This window comes from Syngnathus floridae, chromosome 4, assembly GCF_059516105.1.
Source record: "Syngnathus floridae isolate MCC-2025c chromosome 4, RoL_Sflo_1.0, whole genome shotgun sequence".
Lineage (NCBI taxonomy): Eukaryota > Metazoa > Chordata > Actinopteri > Syngnathiformes > Syngnathidae > Syngnathus > Syngnathus floridae.
In genome coordinates, this window is record NC_142416.1 from 5,903,793 (window position 1) to 5,924,014 (window position 20,222).

At 45.3% G+C, this 20,222-nt stretch overlaps 1 protein-coding gene across 3 annotated transcripts in view; it reads left to right on the forward strand.

Annotated features, from left to right (window-relative positions):
* The window catches only part of glra3 (glycine receptor, alpha 3), a 105,982-nt gene that overhangs the window by 11,347 nt on the left and 74,413 nt on the right, over positions 1–20,222 (forward strand). For 2 of the 3 annotated variants that reach the window (XM_088373349.1, XM_088373350.1), the window contains one exon: positions 18,096–18,226. In XM_088373349.1, the coding sequence (XP_088229475.1) occupies positions 18,096–18,226 (131 nt within the window). Of the gene's footprint in view, positions 1–18,095; positions 18,227–19,910; positions 20,032–20,222 lie in introns of those variants that run through there. The other variant, XM_088373353.1, reaches the window with a different exon arrangement.

Below are 20,222 nucleotides of genomic sequence, written 5' to 3' on the forward strand. Positions count from 1 at the left end.
CATGACCGCCAACGCTGTGTCTCTTAAGCTCCCCAGGTTCTGGGAATCTTCTGCTTCAGCCTGGTTCGCTCAAACTGAGGCACAGTTTGCCTTACGTCAAACTGCCGCCGATGAAACAAAATACTACTATGTGGTATCTGCCCTCTTAAGTTCTACAGCTTCAAGGGTGATGAGCCTTCTTAAACGTCCTCCTCTGACAAGAAAGTATGAGTCTCTGAAGGAATACTTACTAAAGACGTTTGAACTGACACTGAGAGGGCCAGTAGGCTTTTCTCTCTTCAGGGGCTTGGTGGCAGCAAGCCCTCAGAACTAATGGACCGGATACTCGATCTGCTGGGTGACAACAAGCTGGATTTCCTTTTCCTGCTTTGGCCAACACTGCCAGCACGGATTGAAGAGTACTGGCAGCTGAGGCTGACAAGTGTTTCCTGGCTAGTCAGCAGCCCTGCACAGCTGCCCTCCTCCCTACTGGTCTTGGATCTGAGGTACTGGATGGTCACACGCTCGTCGCAGAAGCAGAACTGCGTCGTCAACAGTCTTCGGGTGTGTGCTTCTACCATGCCAAGTTTGTCTCCAAGGCCAAACGATGCCGCTCTCCATGCAGCTTCGGTGGTGTGGGAAACACCAAGGCCGGCGCTCACTAGTGGCTGTAAGCGTCGGCCATGCCGGCAGGCTGCTCTTCATCCATGACCCCATCTCCGGCCGACGTTTCCTCTGCGACACAGGGGCGCAGCGGAGTCTACTGCCTGCTTCACAGGTGGACGTGGTGGCGGACACCCACGCCCCCCCCCCACCCCCACCCCCTACCTCCCCACCCCCCATGGAAGCTGCCAATGGAAGCCCTATCCATACGTACGGCACAAGGCGTGTCAAACTATGTTTTGGGGGACAACGCTTTGGCTGGGACTTTGTGATGGCCAAGGTCGCTGTTCCGCACTTGGGTTCGGATTTTTTGTGTTCATATGGACTGTTAGTGGACGTTAAAAATCAGCGCTTGATCGACGACGTCACTTTCTGTTCTTATGCCTGCGCGCTCAGCAACTCTGGTGCAGTACACCTCTCCAGCCTGCTCTCCGTCACAGACGGTTTCCAACACCTGCTCGCCGAGTTCCCAGCACTGTCCCGGCCCACCTTCTCCTCTTCCACAGCCAAGCGCGGTGTCGAGCACCACATTGACACCACTGGCCCACTTGTACGCCCGTGCTCGTCACCTCAAGCCGAACAAGCTTGCCGTAGTCAAGATGGAGTTCGAGTCCATGGAGCGCCTGGGGATTGTTAGACGCTCAAACAGTCCTTGGGCCTCCCCCCTGCACCTCGTCCCCAAACCAGGAGGGGGCTGGCGTCCTTGCGGGGACTACCGATGGCTCAACGACGTGACAACGCCTGAACGCTACCCTGTGCCCCACATCCAGGATTTTTCCATGCACCTGGCTGGCAAGGTCATTTTCTCGAAGGTGGACCTGACCAGGGGACACCATCAGGTGCCCGTACACCCTCTCGACATCCCAAAAACAGCTGTGATCACACCATTTGGTTTGAGTTTTTGCGCACACCATTTGGGCTCAAAAATGCTGCTCAAACTTTCCAGCGGCTCATAGACTACGTGTTACGGGATCTCCCTTTCGTGTTTGTATACCTAGACGACATCCTGGTGGGCAGTTCATCGCCTTCAGAGCACCTTCACACTCTGTTTGAGCGCCTTACAGGGCACAGGCTCATCATCAATCCTGCAAAGTGCAAGTTCGGCCTTTCCACCATGAACTTTCTGGGGCACAGAGTCACGAAGGACGGGATCGTTCCTCTCCCGTCAAAAGTGGAGGCCATCACTACTTTTCCGCGCCCAGTCACTGTCAAAGCCTTACAAGAGTTCCTTGGCATGGTTAACTTCTACCACCGTTTTCTCCCCAGGGCTGCCCAAACCATGCAACCCTTGTACGAAGCTCTGAAAGGTGGCAAGCCTAAAGACGCTGTGGACTGGAACCCAGAAAGGGACAAGGCTTTTGCGGATGCTAAGACTGCCCTGGCTAAGGCTGCCATGTTGGCCCATCCCGCCTCATCTGTCCCAATCACACTTACCACAGACGCCTCAGACTATATGGTCGGTGCGGTTCACGAGCGGTGGGTGGGTAATGCTTGGCAGCCTCACGCCTTTTTCAGCAGGCATTTACGTCCCAGTGAACGGAAGAATAGCACCTTCGACCGGGAGCTACTTGGTGTGTACCTCGCCATCCGACACTTTCGTTCACTGCTGGAGGGACGCTGGTTCACCGTTTTTGTGGGCCACAAGCCTCTTATTTTCGCAATGTCTAAAGTCGCTCAACCATGATCTGGCAGGCAACAGCGGCAGCTGACTTACATCTCGGAGTTCACGACAGACATTGCACACCTTTCTGGAAAACACAACCAGGTTTCAGACTGCCTCTCCCGTGCTGTTGCGGGAGCGGTCCAGCTCGGCTTGGACTACAACAGCATGGCAGCAGAGCAGGCCACTGCCTCGGATGTGCATGCTTGCTGTTCATCCACTACTGGACTGCAGCTGCAGCAGGTGGCATTCGAAGACGCTGGCACCACTCTGCTTTGTGACATCTCTATGGGCTGTCCCAGAACTGTTGTGCCTGTGAAGTGGAGGCGGCCTGTTTTTGACGCCATCCATGGCCTCTCACACCCCGGTACCAAGTCCTCACAATGGCTGGTGGCAGCCAAGTTTGGCACGGACTTAAAAAGGACATGAGGAACTGGGCGAACACCTGTGTCGAATGCCAACGTGCCAAAGTACATCGTCACACCAAAGCGCCACTGGAACGATTTCAAGTGCCAGAATACCGTTTCGACCAGTTAGCCCACTTCCACCCTCGCAGGGTTACACTCACATGCTCACTATGGTCGACAGGACCACACGGTGGGCTGAGGCGGTTCCTCTGTCATCTATAACATCAGCTGATGTGGCACGGGTGTTTATTGGCACCTGCGTGTCCCGTTTTGGCACCCCATCGGACATCTCCTCAGACCATGGCGTTCAGTTCACTTCTGAACTTTGGAACACTGTCGCAGGGAGCTTGGGTGTTAAACTCCACCGCACCACAGCCTACCACCCCCAGGGCAATGGCCTCTGTGAACGTTTTCACAGGTCAATGAAAGCCTCCCTGCGTGCCGGCCTGAAGGACAGTTCCATGGGTCATGATGGGCATCAGGACTGTACCAAAGGAAGACCTCCAGGCCTCCTCCGCGGAGCTGGTCTCTGGTCAGCCACAACAGGTCCCCGGGGAGTTCGTCTCCAACACCGCGACCCCTTGGTCCTCCGCACTCCAACGCTCCAGCATATTGGACAATGCCAGGTTGTTTCCTCCGCTTCCTACCTCCTGCCATGGTTTGCCAAACTCTCACGTCCCCAGTGGCCTTCAGTCTGCTGGCTATGTCTTTATTCGAGTTGACGGCCACTGCGGACCTCTCCGTCCGCCTTACGAGGGCCCTTTCCGCGTCGTGGAAACGGGAGACAAGCACTTTGTGGTAGACATTGGGGGTGTGTCTGTGGACCGCCTTAAACCAGCTCACCTAGATCTGGCCAGGCCTGTTGAGTTGGCGCAACCCCCGAAACGGGGACGGCCTTCGACTAGGCCCCCTCTTCCCGTTCCTCCTGCTCCTCCGCCATGCCGCAGGGGAGCCCTGCAGACAGGCACGGAGGGGGCGGTTCTGCCTTCTCTCGTGCAGTGGAGCCGCACTGGACGTTTGATTCGCCCCCCACGCCGTTGATCATGGGGGGGGCATGTGTAGTGCTTTCTCCAAGGATGACATAATTCACTTCATCATATGTGTGTTCTGTTATATGTTATGACGCTCTGATTAAATTTATAGTTGCGGTCCCTTGAAGAGTTCCCGTGACGTTTACAGTTGCCGGCTTTTTCTGTCATGCGCCTTGGATGTTACGGAGTCAGTTAATAAACACAGCTCACAGAGGCTGAATGTGAGAAGTTTTCGGCTCATTTTCTACGCCTTTAAAGCAAATTCCATAGCCTTTCAGATTCAGTATTCAGAAAAGATTCAAAATCAGCTATCGCAATTTTCCTCATGGTCTGATAAATCACACCATGCATACGAAATTAATCTATTTTCATAAACTCCTCTCGGAATTCACAAAGGCATTTATGCTCGTTTGGCAAGTTTGCACACCTTAAGAACATTAGGTCGTTAGTGTACCAAATACACAAATGCTCGCTAATCAGGCATATACAGGATCCGGCAAAAGGATCTGATACATTTGTAGGTTTAATAAATGCAAATAAATTATTAAAGAAACAAAAAAAAGTTTTTTTTTTAATTTTCGAAAAGTACATATATTGCCATATTGTTTTGTTTCGTTTTGTTTCATTTCATTTTCGTTTCAGTTGCTAACATGAATTGGACCGGTGAGCATCACGCTTTCATAGTGGAAACGTTTATCAACACCTAATCTGTAACTGCAACACAACGAGCATTCCGTTTGCGCTTCAGACTTGGTAGACATGACCCCGTACCTGCTCGACACACGATCTCGTTATGGGTTACTAACTTCAGAGCCAGTGGATCAATATTAAAACGAAAATCAACCGGCCGACCTCACACCCCCAGCACTCCAAAAAATGCGGCAGTGGTAAGACCAAAATAACATTATTCAAAAACGAAACAAAAATGAAAGGAAACGAAACAAAACAAAACAAAATGGCATTATATGTTGTTTTCGAAAATTAAAAAAATAAAGTTTTGTTTCTCTAATTTATTTGCATTTTATTAAACTTACGAATGTGTCAGATCATTTTACTGGACCCTGTATAACACTAGGGATGCGCCAAGCAATTGGTGACCATTGGTCGATTTAAAGAGCATGATTGGAATTTTTGATCAAAACCCTCATGGCCCATCATCATGATCAATTATTGCCCTCAGGGTTCTCATCAGAAGCATACAAAAGATGCAGAATGCCAATGCTTTATCAGTGAGCCACTGTGTACATCGTTAATGACTTTCAGTAGCAAGGTCCCATGAACTTTGATTAAATTAGAGTGCCGTTATGAATGTAAATGTACGTATTGAAGTGGGTGAAACAGCAATGTGTGGATATTCTGTTAGGTTAGACAAACTCATATACGTTTTCATGTTCATATGTGTGCAAATCTTCTCATTATTTTATATAAACATATCTGCTCCATCAGAACACGGATACAGCACCCAGAACTTTGTGGCCACATGGACACAGACGGCGGACACAACACACACACACACACACACACCCCACACACACCCTTCACACGCTTCATACAATAATCACACACACAAGAATCACATTCACACACCCAAAGACTCACCCATGTACACTACACACACCTGCTCTCACATCCTTACCACCAAACATGTGCCGATACCCTTTTGCCAGTTTGCCTGTGAGCCACAGTGCCTGTTAATTTTTGCCTGTAATTCAGTAATGCAATCAAAACTGAACCACGTCTTCCCTCCTGTGTTCTGACCGACACCTAGGGGCGAAAAGAGCATAACCATCCGAGCTAACCCCCTATAGTATAGGTCCACGCCGCCACACGCCTGGAAGTCGACGCCGGTGCTTGGGGCCGTGTGGTGGTGAACTATTTATGTTTATGTTTAATACTGATATGGACAGTTTAATGTCTCAGGAACAAAAAGATGCCACATCTTTTGATGGAAATAAAGGTTTTCAGCCTACAGAGGGCTCAGTATATAGACACCCCAAAAATCTAAGTGAAAAAATGCAGGCTCATCCATTTTGCCTAAATTCAATTTCTGCAACTCAAAATTATTTTCAATATCTTGTGTGGCCCCCACATGCTTGTATGCATGCTTGACAGCGTCGCGGCATGCTCCTAATGAGACGACGAATGGTGTCTTGTGGGATGTCCTCCCAGATCTGTCTAAGGCCATCAGTGAGCTCCTGTAAAGTCTGAGGAGCAACCTGGCGCCGTCTGATGGACTAAAACATTATGCCCCAGAGGTGTTCTATCGGGTTTAGATCAGGTGATCGTGAGGGCCATTCAATTGTGTCAATTCCTTCATCCTCCACATACTGTCTGCTTACTCCTGCCACATGAGGCCGGGCATTGTCGTGGATCAGGAGGAACCCAGGACCTACTGCATCAGCGTAGGGTCTGACCATGGGTGCAAGGATTTCATCCCGATACCTAATGGCAGTCAGACTGCCATTCTCTAGCCTGTAGAGGTCTGTTCGTCCTTCCATGGAAATGCCTCCCCAGACCATCACTGACCCACCATCGAACCGGTCATGCTGATTGATGTTGCAGGCAGTATAGCGCTCTCCTTGGCTTCTTCAGACCCTTTCACGTCTATCACAGGTGCTCAGGGTAAACCCGCTCTCATCTGTGAAAAGCACCAGTGGCGGACTTGCCAATTCTGGTGTTCTATGGCAAATGCCAATCGAGGTCCACGGTGCTGAGCAGTGAGCACAGGGTACACTACAGGACGTCGTGCCCTGATGCCACCCTCGTGAAGTCTGTTTCAGACTGTTTGGACAGAGACATTCACACCAGTAGCCTGCTGGAGGTCATTCTGTAGGGCTCGGGGAGTGCTCAACCTGTTTCTCCTTGCACAAAGCAGCAGATATCGGTCCTGCTGATGGAATGAGGACCATCTACGGCCCTGTCCAGCTCTCCTAGAGTAGCTGCCTGCCTCCTGGAATCTCCTCCATGCTCTGGAGATTGTCCTGGGAGACACATCAAATCTTCTTGCAACAGCACGCATGAATGTGCCATCCTGGAGGAGTTGGACAATCTGCTCAACTTCAGGAGGGTTAAGAAATCGCCTCATGCTCCCAGTCATGATAATGACTCTAGCTAAAGCCAACACTTGTGGAAAACCAGTTAAAGAAGATCAAGAGGGAGGAACTTGAAACGGCCTCCACCTGCAAAAGCAGTCCTGTTTTGGGGACCATCTCGTTGTTGCCCCTCTAGTGCACCTGTTGTTAATTCCATCAACACCAATGCAGCTGAAACTGATTAACAACTCCCTCTGCCGCGTACCTGACCAAAACCTTGTCAGAAAAGTGTAATTGAATTCATGCCATAGACTGATAAAAAAACTATTCTTTTAATTTTTTGAGCAGTTTATATATATATATATATATATATATATGTATGTATATATATATATATATATATATATATATATATATATATATATATATATATATATATATATTCTTCTTGTAGCCAGCTCAATGGCAAGAACAAATCCCTAGCCATTAACAGCTACGCCCTACCAGTAATCAGATACCCTGCAGGAATCATACGGTGGCCAAAGGAAGATATACAGACCACAGATATCAAGACACGGAAGCTCCTAACCATGCATGGAGGGTTCCATCCCAAGTCCAGCACCCTGAGACGGTACACTAGCCGTAAAGAAGGAGGCCGAGGACTAGCGAGCGTGAGAGCCACTATCCAAGATGAAACATCCAAGATCCATAAGTACATCAGGGATAAGGCCCCAACGGATCACGTGCTCAGTGAATGTCTCAGACAATGGGCATCAAAGGAAGATGAGGTGCTGGAGGGACCATCATGGGAGGGGACAAGCCCCTACATGAGATGTACCACCGAAACATAGCTGAAGTAGCTGATATCCAGAAATCCTACCAATGGCTAGAAAGAGCTGGTCTGAAGGACAGCACAGAGGCACTGATCGTGGCTGCACAAGAACAGGCCTTGAGCACCAGAGCAATAGAGGCCCAAATCTACCACACCAGACAAGACCCCAGGTGTAGATTGTGCAAAGAAGGTCCTGAGACAATCCAGCACATAACTGCAGGGTGTAAGATGCTGGCAGATAAAGCATACATGGAGCGCCATAACCAAGTAGCTGGAATCGTGTACAGGAACATCTGTGCAGAGTATGGACTGGAAGTCCCAAGATCCAAGTGGGAAACACCTCCAAAGGTGGTAGAGAATGACCAAGCCAAGATCCTCTGGGACTTCCAGATCCAGACAGACAGAATGGTAATGGCGAACCAACCGGACATTGTGGTGGTGGACAAAGAGCAGAGGAAAGCCGTTGTGGTTGACATAGCCATCCCAAATGATGGTAACATTAGGAAAAAGGAACATGAGAAACTTGAGAAATATCAAGGGCTCAGAGAAGAGCTGGAGAAGACCTGGAGAGTTAAGACTTCAGTGGTACCTGTGGTCATTGGAGCACTAGGGGCAGTAACCCCCAAACTGGAGGAGTGGCTGAAACAGATCCCAGGAAAAACATCTGACATCTCAGTCCAGAAAAGTGCAGTACTAGGAACAGCAAAGATACTGCGTAGAACCCTCAAGCTCCCAGGCCTCTGGTAGAGGACCCGAGCTTGAAGGGAAAAAGAGACCACCCACGGGGGGTGAGGAAAAGTTTTTTTTTTTTTTTTTTTTTTTTAATATATATATATATATTAAAAAAAAAAAAAACTCAGTGAATTGTTTTTAATATATATATATATATGGTGGCTCGGTGGCGCACTGGGTAGCACGTCCGCCTCACAGTTAGGAGGGTGCGGGTTCGATTCCACCTCCGGCCCTCCCTGTGCGGAGTTTGCATGTTCTCCCCGAGCCCGCGTGGGTTTTCTCCGGGCACTCCGGTTTCCTCCCACATCCCAAAAAACATGCTTGGTAGGCCAATTGGAGACTCCAAATTGTCCCTAGGTGTGAGTGCGAGTGCAAATGGTTGTTTGTCTCTGTGTGCCCTGCGATTGGCTGGCAACCGGTTCAGGGTGTCCCCCGCCTACTGTCCGATGACGGCTGGGATAGGCTCCAGCACGCCCGCGACCCCCGTGGGGACTAAGCGGTTCAGAAAATGGATGGATGTATATATATATATATATATGTATATATATATATATATATATATATATATATATATATGTATATATATATGTATATATATATGTATATATATATGTATATATATATATATATATATTACTGAAACTGTTGACAATTCTGACGTGAATGCGCATTTTGCTACTTCTGCAAATGTTCGTAAATGTTTGCCCCTCATGTTTGAGATGGGGACTTTAGGCCCAGATGGGATCTGCACAATGTTCCTCAAAAACCATGTTTCTGTCCCCATGCAATATCTCAGAACTCTTCAATCTATCGCAACAAACACTTGAAATACCGGTTATCTGGAAACGTGTATAATTCCACTGCCCAAACCGGGGAAACCTATCAATCAAGGCAAATCATTTTGACCAATCAGCCTTCTTTCGCCTGTTGAGAAAACTTGTGACATTTTATCACTTCTGGCACTGATGGAAAACCTTTCAACCATCAACATGGTTTCAAAAAGCACCACAGTAAGACATCAGCGATCTATGCTGGAACCAACCAGATCAGCTCAAGAAAACTGCAGAGATATGTTTTTTACCCGAGACCTGACCAACTATGATGGAATTTTCAGTTGACAGCAGGTGGTAAAATGGCAGTCCACTGAGATGGATAAAAATGGGTTAATTTTGCTGCTTAATTCGTATTCCACAAACACAATATTAATCAGAATGCTGTGTTTAGACACGTAGTGTCACATAAAACATATTATTGTAAAGCAAATTTTTGGGTTAACTTCGCCTTTAATCAGGAATAAAAAGGCTCATTGGACCATTGCCATTTCCCTCAAAAGCTTTTGACCCTAAACCATTCAAATCTACTCAGACTAACACTTGTCACTCACCCATAAATGCTGAGGATTTTGATTGTTGATTTTGATTTTTTACTCTTGGCAGTTCAGGCATATTTTTGGGTTTTTCTATGAATAAAGCGTTATCAACCATTTTCTACCTGCCTTCATCCCTGCCTTTTGGGGTCCTACGTCACACTGCAGCTGAGGATGGCATCGTTGGATGTCAACAAAATATTACCTTGGGTGACTACCCTCTATGGAGAGAGATCTGGGTTATTCACGAGGGGTACAACGGTACATATAACCCACGATAAGGTCTGTGCCTCCATTTTTGTGCCAAAAATTTAAATGCAGCACATTTCTCATTGTAAGATTAACATTCCTTCTACACTCTGCTCCTAATGTATTCAGTGTATGAGAGACAGTAGTTCTACCTTAAAAACATATAAAATATTTACGAGGTTTGAATGTTATGCTGTGTTTGTTCTCTCATGTTTAAGAACGAAGACGAGAGAACATGGAAAATGTATGTGAAAAGGGAAACAGAGGAAAGGACAAACGAAGAATTGGGTGAGGTGTCTCCTTAGATGCCTAAGTGGTTTAGCAACTGATTTAAGAGCCTCGAAAAATGACCAATCATCCCTCAACAATCCAGTGGATTAGAAACAAAGATTGTCCCAAGATGTAGGTTAAGATATATTATAATGAAATGAGTTGAGAGTCTGAAAAAAATGTTTTAATGATTATATTAATACAGCAAATGTAACTTGAAAAGCAACATGCACCTGTCAAAATGCGCCAAGAACAAAAAATTACAACCACTAAATACAGCATTATTTAGGGTGATCTGAATTTAGAGTGTTTTAAAGGGGATGATCTTCTTTAATCAATTGAGCAACACAATCCTTTTCACTCCCTCGCTCAATCCCCCTCAACAGTAGAACTATGTTAAAAGACAGAGTCATGTACCGCTTTAGTTACCATGACTACGTGTACATGCAGATGGAGTCAATAACCATTTTAAAACACGAATATTGGGAGTATTCAGGTCCTTAAAGGTCATGTAAACACAAACAAAAACCCAGGTATGCGCAATCCCTGATACACACACACACACACACACACACAATGGGCATATATATATATATATATATATATATATATATATATATATATATATATATATATATATATATATATATATATATATATACACACGAGTATACTCTCTACTGGACAGCTGCTATTAAATTAAAAAATAGCTGTCCAGTATTGTCACTTCAAATTAAGACAGCAACAGTGCTAAGTGAATCACTGTGCTGCCCTGGATATCTTATATAATACTAAAATATTTGAATACTAAAACTATGTTAAAAGACAAATCCCAATAGCTTTTTTTTATTTGGACCAAATCAATTGAATTTATGTACATATAAATAGCTGCTATTAAATTAAAAAACAGCTGTCCAGTAGTGTCACCTCAAATTAAGACAGTAACAGTGCTAAGTGAATCACTGTGCTGCTCAGGATGTCTTATATAATCCCAAAATATTTCAACACTAAAACTATGTTAAAAGACAAATCCCTATAGCTGTTATTATTTGGACCAAATAAATTGAATTTATGTACATATAAAGCACTAAGATAAGATATTCTTTCATATGTATTCCATAATGTGTCACGTCCCACTACTCAAGAATCGGAATGAGAGCTGGTCTTCTTTCCTCAAACTGTTCGTGCATGAGCATGTTAAGGAGAGGTTAAATGAGTAATCTACCTGAGGGCAAACCAAAACATCAAGGTCACACTCCATTAGAGTAAATGCTAGTACCTCCAAAATGCCAAAGTAAAAGCTGATGATACTAAAAAGACATGTCGTGTGTGGGTGTGTGGGTGTGTCTACGTGTGCGTGTGCGCGTGTGTGTGTGTGTCTGTGCGTGCGTGCGTGCGTGCGTGCATGCGTGTGCGCATGCGTGTGCGCATGCGTGTGCGCATGCGTGTGCGCATGCGTGTGCGCATGCGTGTGCGCATGCGTGTGCGCTTTTGTTTATCAGGGCTGTCCTTGCTGAAAGCAGGGATATTTTTGGAAATGTTCTATCTTATCACATCCGCTGAATACACAAACACACAAATGTAGCATGTAGTAGGCACGTGCAGAGATTGACCCCTAGTGGTGCCCATGCACATGCCCTTATTTTGCTCAAGATGAGAAAATTAGAAAACCTGAGCCCATTCCATTCATTAACAACATAAAAATGTAACCCACCGAACTGTTTTTACGTTTGAGTTCTTATGGGAATAGTGCTCCGCTCAGAATTGCAACGCGCGCAGTCCCTCCACCTAACCCCTCCTCCTCTTCCACCACTTTGGTTATGGGTCATTTTCAGACCAAGGTTCCTTGTATTGGTAGTACCTGGTTATAAGAATTTTCTTGCCACCAGTCTTGTATTCACACACAGCAACTATGTGAACGCTCATAGGTCAAGGTAGTTCATCCAAATTAAACTGATGGTGAATGTCACAGAGGTGTCCAAACGTTTTGCAGGGAGGGCCAGATTTGATAAAGTGAAGGGGCCCGGGTTCCAATAGTTTTTTCGGACATTTTTTAACTACAAAAATTTCATGCAAATACACACTGTTATAAAATGAATTTCATTGCCACAATTGTCTTTATTTTTCAAATGACAAAATAACCAAATATAAGCCACTCAGGCAGATGTGAAAAACTCTAAGAACACAAATTCTGCCTTTCATTCATATCTGAAGAGTCAGATAACATTGAAAAAAACTGTATGAAATACACTGCTCAAAAAATTAAAGGAACACTTTGAAAACACATCAGATTTCAATGGTGAAAAAAAAAAGTAGGATATCTATACTGATATGGACAGTTTAATGTCTCAGGAACAAAAGGATGCCACATCTTTTGATGGGAAAAAACGTTTTCAGCCTACAGAGGGCTCAGTATATAGACACCCCAAAAATCTAAGTGAAAAAATGCAGGCTCATCCATTTTGCCTAAATTCAATTTCTGCAACTCAAAATTATTTTCAATATCTTGTGTGGCCCCCACATGCTTGTATGCATGCTTGACAGCGTCGCGGCATGCTCCTAATGAGACGACGAATGGTGTCTTGTGGGATGTCCTCCCAGATCTGTCTAAGGCCATCAGTGAGCTCCTGTAAAGTCTGAGGAGCAACCTGGCGCCGTCTGATGGACTAAAACATTATGCCCCAGAGGTGTTCTATCGGGTTTAGATCAGGTGATCGTGAGGGCCATTCAATTGTGTCAATTCCTTCATCCTCCAGACAATGTCTGCATACTCCTGCCACATGAGGCCGGGCATTGTCGTGGATCAGGAGGAACCCAGGACCTACTGCACCAGCGTAGGGTCTGACCATGGGTGCAAGGATTTCATCCCGATACCTAATGGCAGTCAGACTGCCGCTCTTTAGCCTGTAGAGTTCTGTTCGTCCCTCTATAGAAATGCCTCTCCAGACCATCACTGTCATGCTGAATGATGTTGCAGGCAGCATAGCGTTCTCCTTGGCTTCTCCAGACCCTTTCACGTCTATCACAGGTGCTCAGGGTAAACCCACTCTCATCTGTGAAAAGCACAGGGCGCCAGTGGCGGACTTGCCAATTCTGGTGTTCTACGGCAAATGCCAATCGAGCTCCACGGTGCTGAGCAGTGTGCACAGGGTACACTACAGGATGTCGTGCCTTGAGGCCACCCTCTTGAAGTCTGTTTCTGACTGTTTGGACAGAGACATTCACACCAGTAGTCTGCTGGAGGTCATTCTGTAGGGCTCGGGCAGTGCTCAACCCGTTCCTCCTTGCACAAAGCAGCAGATATCGGTCCTGCTGATGGAATGAGGACCGTCTACGGCCCTGTCCAGCTCTCCTAGAGTATTTCCCTGCCTCCTGGAATCTCCTCCATGCTCTGGAGATTGTCCTGGGAGACACATCAAATCTTTTTGCAACAGCACGCATGGATGTGCCATCCAGGAGGAGTTGGACAATCTGCGCAACTTCAGGAGGGTTAAGAAATCGCCTCATGCTCTCAGTCGTGATAATGACTCTAGCTAAAGCCAACACTTGTGGAAAAACTGTTAAAAAAGATCAAGAGGGAGGAACTTGAAATGGCCTCCACCTGCAAAAGCAGTCCTGTTTTGGGGACCATCTCGTTGTTGCTCCTCTTGAGCACCTGTTGTTAATTCCACTTCCACTTCCAATCCCTTAGACCTTTGTCCGTTGGGGCACCGCTGAGGATTTGACAGTCGGTTTTCTCCGTTGCTCTCTGTTCTCCGCTGTTCTCAATAGCACGTATATTTTTAGGCCTGTCCAATCCTTTATGTTGTCCTCCCATCTCTTTTTCTGTCTCGCTCTCTTTCTGCCTCCGTTCACTGTGCCTTGCAGGATCGCCTTGGTAAGTCCTGTTGATCTTGTGACATGGCCGTACCATTCCAGTTTCCGCCTTTTGACTGTCGTTAGTAGGTCGACGTATGGTCCGATTGCACTCTTTACACATGATTTTACCTCTTCAATTGTGATGTGGTCTTTGTAAGATATTCCGAAGAGTCTTCTGTAGCATCGCATTTCCAGTGCCTTAATTCGCTTTTCAGTGTCTGCTGTTAGGGTCCAGGATTCACAAGCATATAGAAAGATTGAGATTACTAGGGAGCGCATTAGTCTGATCTTCGAGCTGGTAGAGATATTTTTGTTGTTCCAGATGGTCTTCAGCTTGGTCATTGCATTTGTTGTTTGGGCAATCCTGGCAAGTATTTCGGGTTTAGATCCTTCATCTGAGACCACAGCACCTAGGTATTTAAAGTTGTTGATTACCTCTAGGGTCTGGTTGTTAATCTTGATGTCTCCGGTGAATCCGTTGGGGTTGTTGGTCATTAGTTTTGTTTTTTCTGCACTTATCTCCATGCCATAGTCTGTCTCTTCTATTCGGTGGATCAGGTCGACTAGTTCTTGTACGTCGCCGGCAAGACCATCAATATCATCTGCAAAGCGGAGATTGGTGATCTTTCTGCCTCCAATGCTCACTGAGCCTTCATGTTGTTCAAGGGCCTCTGTCATTATTCTTTCAAGGAAGATGTTGAAGAGCATGGGGGATAGCAAGCAACCTTGACGCACTCCTATTGTTGTCCTAAACCACTCTCCTATGTTGTTTTGTAGGTATACCGCGCTTGTGGCTGTCTTGTATAAGTTCTCAGTGACTGCAATTATATTCTCATTGATGTTATAGAGTTTCATGGTTGCCCAAAGCGCTTCATGCCACACGGGGTCGAATGCCTTCTTAAAGTCGATGAATACGTGGTAAAGATCCTGTTGGTGTTGCTGGTACTTTTCGCACAGTATCCGAAGAGTGAATATTTGTTCTGTGGTGCTGCGACCTGGTCGGAATCCAGCCTGTTCTTCTGCTATTATCTTTTCGGCTTGGGGCATTAGTCTTCTTAATATAACTTTTAGCATTTACCTTACTGGGATGGCTGATGAGGCTGATAGTGCGGTAGTTTTGGCAGAGCTGGACGTTGCCTTTTTTGAGAAGGGTGATAAGTGATTGTGTCCATGATGTTGGCCACTCGCCTGTTGTCCAGATTTTGTTGCAGATAAGTAAAAGTGCATCTATGATCGGGTCACCCCCCGCCTTGATCAATTCCGCTGTGATGTTATCCACGCCTGGTGATTTTCCTGGTTTTAGTGACTGTACTGCTGTAACTATTTCTTCTCGCAGTATAGAGTCCTTGTGATTGTTTGTTGCTGAAGGGGCAGTAAGGACTTTTGGGTTGCCTTTTATTTTATGTGTGTATAGTTCGGAGCAGTATTCTGTCCATCTCTTTCTCACTTGTGCTTCTTCGGTTAAGCAATTCCCTTTGGAGTCTTGTATTATTGTGGTCCTTGATTGCTTTGTGGAGGTGAGGTCTTTGATTGTCTGGAAGGCCTTTTTACTGTTGTTTTTGAGTAGGCTGTCTTCAATATCTTTGCACTGGTCTCCAATCCACGCTTCTCTAGCTTGGTTTATTTCTTTTTTAACTTGTTAATTCCATCAACACCAATGCAGCTGAAACTGATTAACAACCCCCTCTGCCACGTACCTGACCAAAACCTTATCAGAAAAGTCTAATTGAATTCATGCCATACCCTGATAAAAAACTGTTCATTTAATTTTTTTGAGCAGTGTACCTTAAATTTATGAGTTTAAAATTATTTTTGTCTCATGAACATTTTAAACAGTTATAAGTAATGCAAAGTTGTCTGTTATTATCTAAACTTGGAACAAGTGAATTACGCTCTTGTCATTTACAATATCTTTCAGAAAGTAATAGTTTGTGTCACGTCTACAGGTTCATCACATCAATAGTAGGTATTAACATGGCCACTTCGTAGCTTGCTTTAGTAATATTTACTTTTGACTCGCAGCCCCGTGTGAAGAATCACTGTTGTGATGCCAGTTCAGCTTGAAGCTGCTTCACTTTATCAGCGCGGTCACTCCATGTTAGCTTGTCGATGTGTTAGCATTGTCAGGAATGAGTTGAGCCAGTGCGACCAAATGCATTGAACCAGGATTTATTGAAGGGAAAGGGAGTTGGAAGGGAGGCAGGTGGGGAACCGACGACACAGACGAGAGAGAGACTCACGGCCAGCAAACAGACAGACCGACCAACAGAAGTCCACTTGGACAGGGTTAAAATTCTGACCGCGAGCCTCCAGTCAAGACCGGGGGAAAACCAGACGACAGGAACACAGGGCACGAACAGGAACCGAAAACAACAGTAGACACCAACAAGGAGGAACACACGAGCAGGGTTTAAATACATGAGACAACGAGAGGAAGCAGGTGACAGACATTACGGTGATAAAGGGATGTGGCTGAGGGAAGTTGTCAGCCGAGAGTGCTCTGGCACGGGCGTGACAAGCATGTTTAGTCTGATCGTGTCTCTTTAGGTTGAAATCCTTAAACAAGACAACCGTCTCTTTCCAAATTAGACAAACACAATTGCTTTGATTTTTCTCCATCCATCCATCCATCCATCCATCCATCCATCCATCCATCCATCCATCCATCCATCCATCCATCCATCCATCCATCCATCCATCCATCCATCCATCCATTCTCTATACCGCTTGTCCCCACGGGGTCGAGGGCGTGCTGGAGCCTATCCCAGCAGTCATCGGGCAGTAGGCGGGGGACATCCTAAACCGGTTGCCAGCCGATTGCAGGGCACACAGAGACAAACAACCACGTCAGTGCCTCCCCAGTCATGAACCTCACCGCACGTCATAGCTTACCTCTCTGAGCTTCTCCCACAACCTTTTTACTAACAAGCGTATAAGTGTATTAGATATCACAAAAATCATGAAAAATCCATAGATACGCTGCACCGTACTACAAGTCACAGGCTTCAAAGCTTGTGCAAAAAGTAGCGGCTTATAGTCCGGAAAATACAGTATTAATGTGTGTTTCAATTGACTGTTTTCACTGTCTTTGTGTTTGTCCTACTGCTACATGTGAAATACTTTGTTACAAATGCAGCTGTTTTAGAATCCATCCATTTGTCAGTTTGTCCATCAGTCCGTCTGTCCCTCCATCTGTCTGTCCGTCCATCCATCCATCCATCCATCCATCCATCAATCCATCCATCCATCCATCCATCCATCCATCCATCCATCCATCCATCCATCCATCCATCCATCCATCCATCCATCCATCCATCGGAACCGCTTATCCTCACAAGGGTCGGGGACGTGCTGGAGCCTATTCCAGCTGACTTTGGGCAGACAACTTGAACTGGTTGCCAGCCAAATGTAGGCCACACGGACATACAACCATTCATACTCACAATCACACCTAAAGGGAATTTAGAGTGCTCAATCGACCTACCATGCATCTTTTTTGAATATGGGATGAAACTCAGAGGAAACCCACGCAGGCACGTGGAGAACATATGAACTCTACACAGGAAGGCAAGACCTGGAATTAAGCCCGCATTGTGAGGTGGACGTGTTAGCCAGTGCGCATCGTGCCGCCCCACATTTATTTTTTATTTATATAAATTAATGAAATTATGAAGAGGGTTTGCTGGAGGTGAAAATGTGTTGTGATAAAAGAGAACAACAATCTATCAGAATCACCCAGATCTGTTGTTGACATTCGCCTTGAACATTTCAAGGTGGGAACTGAGAAGAGCCGAGTGGGATGATTCCGTCTTCCGACCTTCTTCGAATGCAGCATCCGTACTCCACTCAGTCGTTCATGTTGCTCGCTCACTTACTCGCTCATCCGTATTGCTCACGCGCTCACTTGTCTGCATTGCTCGCTCATCCGTATTGCTTACTCGCTCGTCTGTATTAAATTAAAAATGTGTTGTGCAGCTAAATTGAGTATTTTTTTGTGTATTTTGCCACTATAACAGTGTTGGCCAGTGTAAGGAGGTTGACCATGCTCCAAGAACTCGACAAGTGCCAATGTCTCCCTCTGACTTTCTGGACAAACTGATGGGAAGGACATCTGGATATGATGCCAGAATAAGACCAAACTTTAAAGGTATCACTTAACCAAGCTGATGGTTCTGTTTTTTATAGTTTTTTTTTTCAAAAGACGTTTGTGTACAAAGGAGGAAAATAATTTGAAGAATATACCTTTCTACTTTCAAATATTTCAGGCCGTAGTATATTTTTGAAATTACTGTCTAGTTCCAAAACGCCACAAAAATGACACAAATGCGACACAATAAGCAGTAATGTATGAATTGTTTCATATATTGCTGACAACAGCTATGATTTTAAATTACAGCATACCCATATCTGTCTGAACTATTGGGGTTTGTTTTCATTTATTTAACCTTAAAGGGACACAAACCCAAAGATGGTCCATTTTTCATTAACTAGCAGTTTTGTATATTTTTTGATCAGGTAAATTTAAACAGTTAGAATGTTCTATTTAATCAATTCATTGTAGAGAATTTTACATTTCATTGCTAATTCTTGCACTGTATATATTTCTGCATATTTCTGTCTATTTTTATCTCTTATATTTTTTTGTATATTTTGTATTTTACTGCTACTGGACACAGAATTTCCCTGAAGGAGTAATCCCAAGGGATCAATAAAGTTGAGTCTAAGTCTCTAAGTCTAAGAAATAATAAAATAACTACCGTAATTGCCGGACTATAAACCGCACCGGATTATAAGGCGCACCAGCTAAAATTTAGGGATATTTCACTTTTTATCTTACATAAACCGCACCAGACTATAAGCCGCACGTGCACATGAGTTTTTTACAAAGAAAGACAGTACATAGAAAGCCTTTTTAACGTTTTAATAACATACTTGAACATGTCTTTCTAAACATTGCCTGTGATGCAGCAGTAGTACCGCAGCAAAGCGGAAGTGTGCACGCGAGTTATTAGCAAAGAAAGACTGGACACAGAAAGTTTTTTTAAAGCTTTAATAACATACCTTAACATTTCTTTCCAAACACTGCCTGTGACGCGGCAGTAATACCGCAGCAACACGGAAGTAACACAGCAAAGTCACTGAGACGCAGCGGTAACACAGCAGCAACACAGCAGCAACACGGTAGCACAGCACTAAAAGGGCTGGTTAAAAAAAACATACCAGTAAAAGTAAAAAAAGAGCCGTCTTCATCTTCCTCCTGTGCACTGAAACCATCGAAGTCTTCCTCCTTAGTGTGCGATATGAATAGCGTTAGATATCCTTCGCCTCACACTTTCTCAGTCTCTCTTACGTCGCTTTTATGCATTTCTTCGAGTGTGAAGAGGGTCTGTTCATGCTAATCTTATTCATGCACGAAGCGCTAAATTACATTAAACTAGCAAGCGACACGTATAGCTTAAAAGCGGCATCATATGCATTTCTTTTGCCCCCATAATGACGGTTTGTGTATAAAAGCTTCCTGTCTTTGTGTGAGCGCGGGTGTGTGCGTGATGCGCGAGACGATCAAAACACAAACGAGCACGTCTTCTTCGGCGCATTATCTCTTCTTCGTTTGTCTCGCTCTTGCTTCCTGCTAGAGCGCCCCCTGGAGACCGGAGGCTGTAAAAATCCATAATCCATACGCTTCAGAGTAGACACAAGGTAATGTCATCAACATCGACTGCCTTTGGCTTAAAAGCGGCATCATATGCATTTCTTTTGTCCCCCATGATGACGGTTTGTGTATAAAGGCTTCCTTTCAGTAATGCCCATCTTGATCGCGTTCTGCGTGATGCGCGAAATGTAAACACAAACTAGCGCGTCTTCTTCGGCGCATTATCTCTTCTTCGCCTGTCTCGCTCTTGCTTCCTGCTAGAGCGCTCCCTGGAGGCCGGAGGCCGTAAAAATCCATAAGTACGCCGCGCCGCCACTTAAGCCTCAGGGTTCAAAGTAACTTTCTGAATAAAATGCATTCAAAGTTCACATTTATTACAACTTGTTTTTGGTGAGCAAAATGTCAGAAGAATTAAATTTAAATGCTGATTGATTGGGTTTTAATACAATGCAGGTGGTCCAAACAGCGCCACTGCTTTGTGTAATCTCTG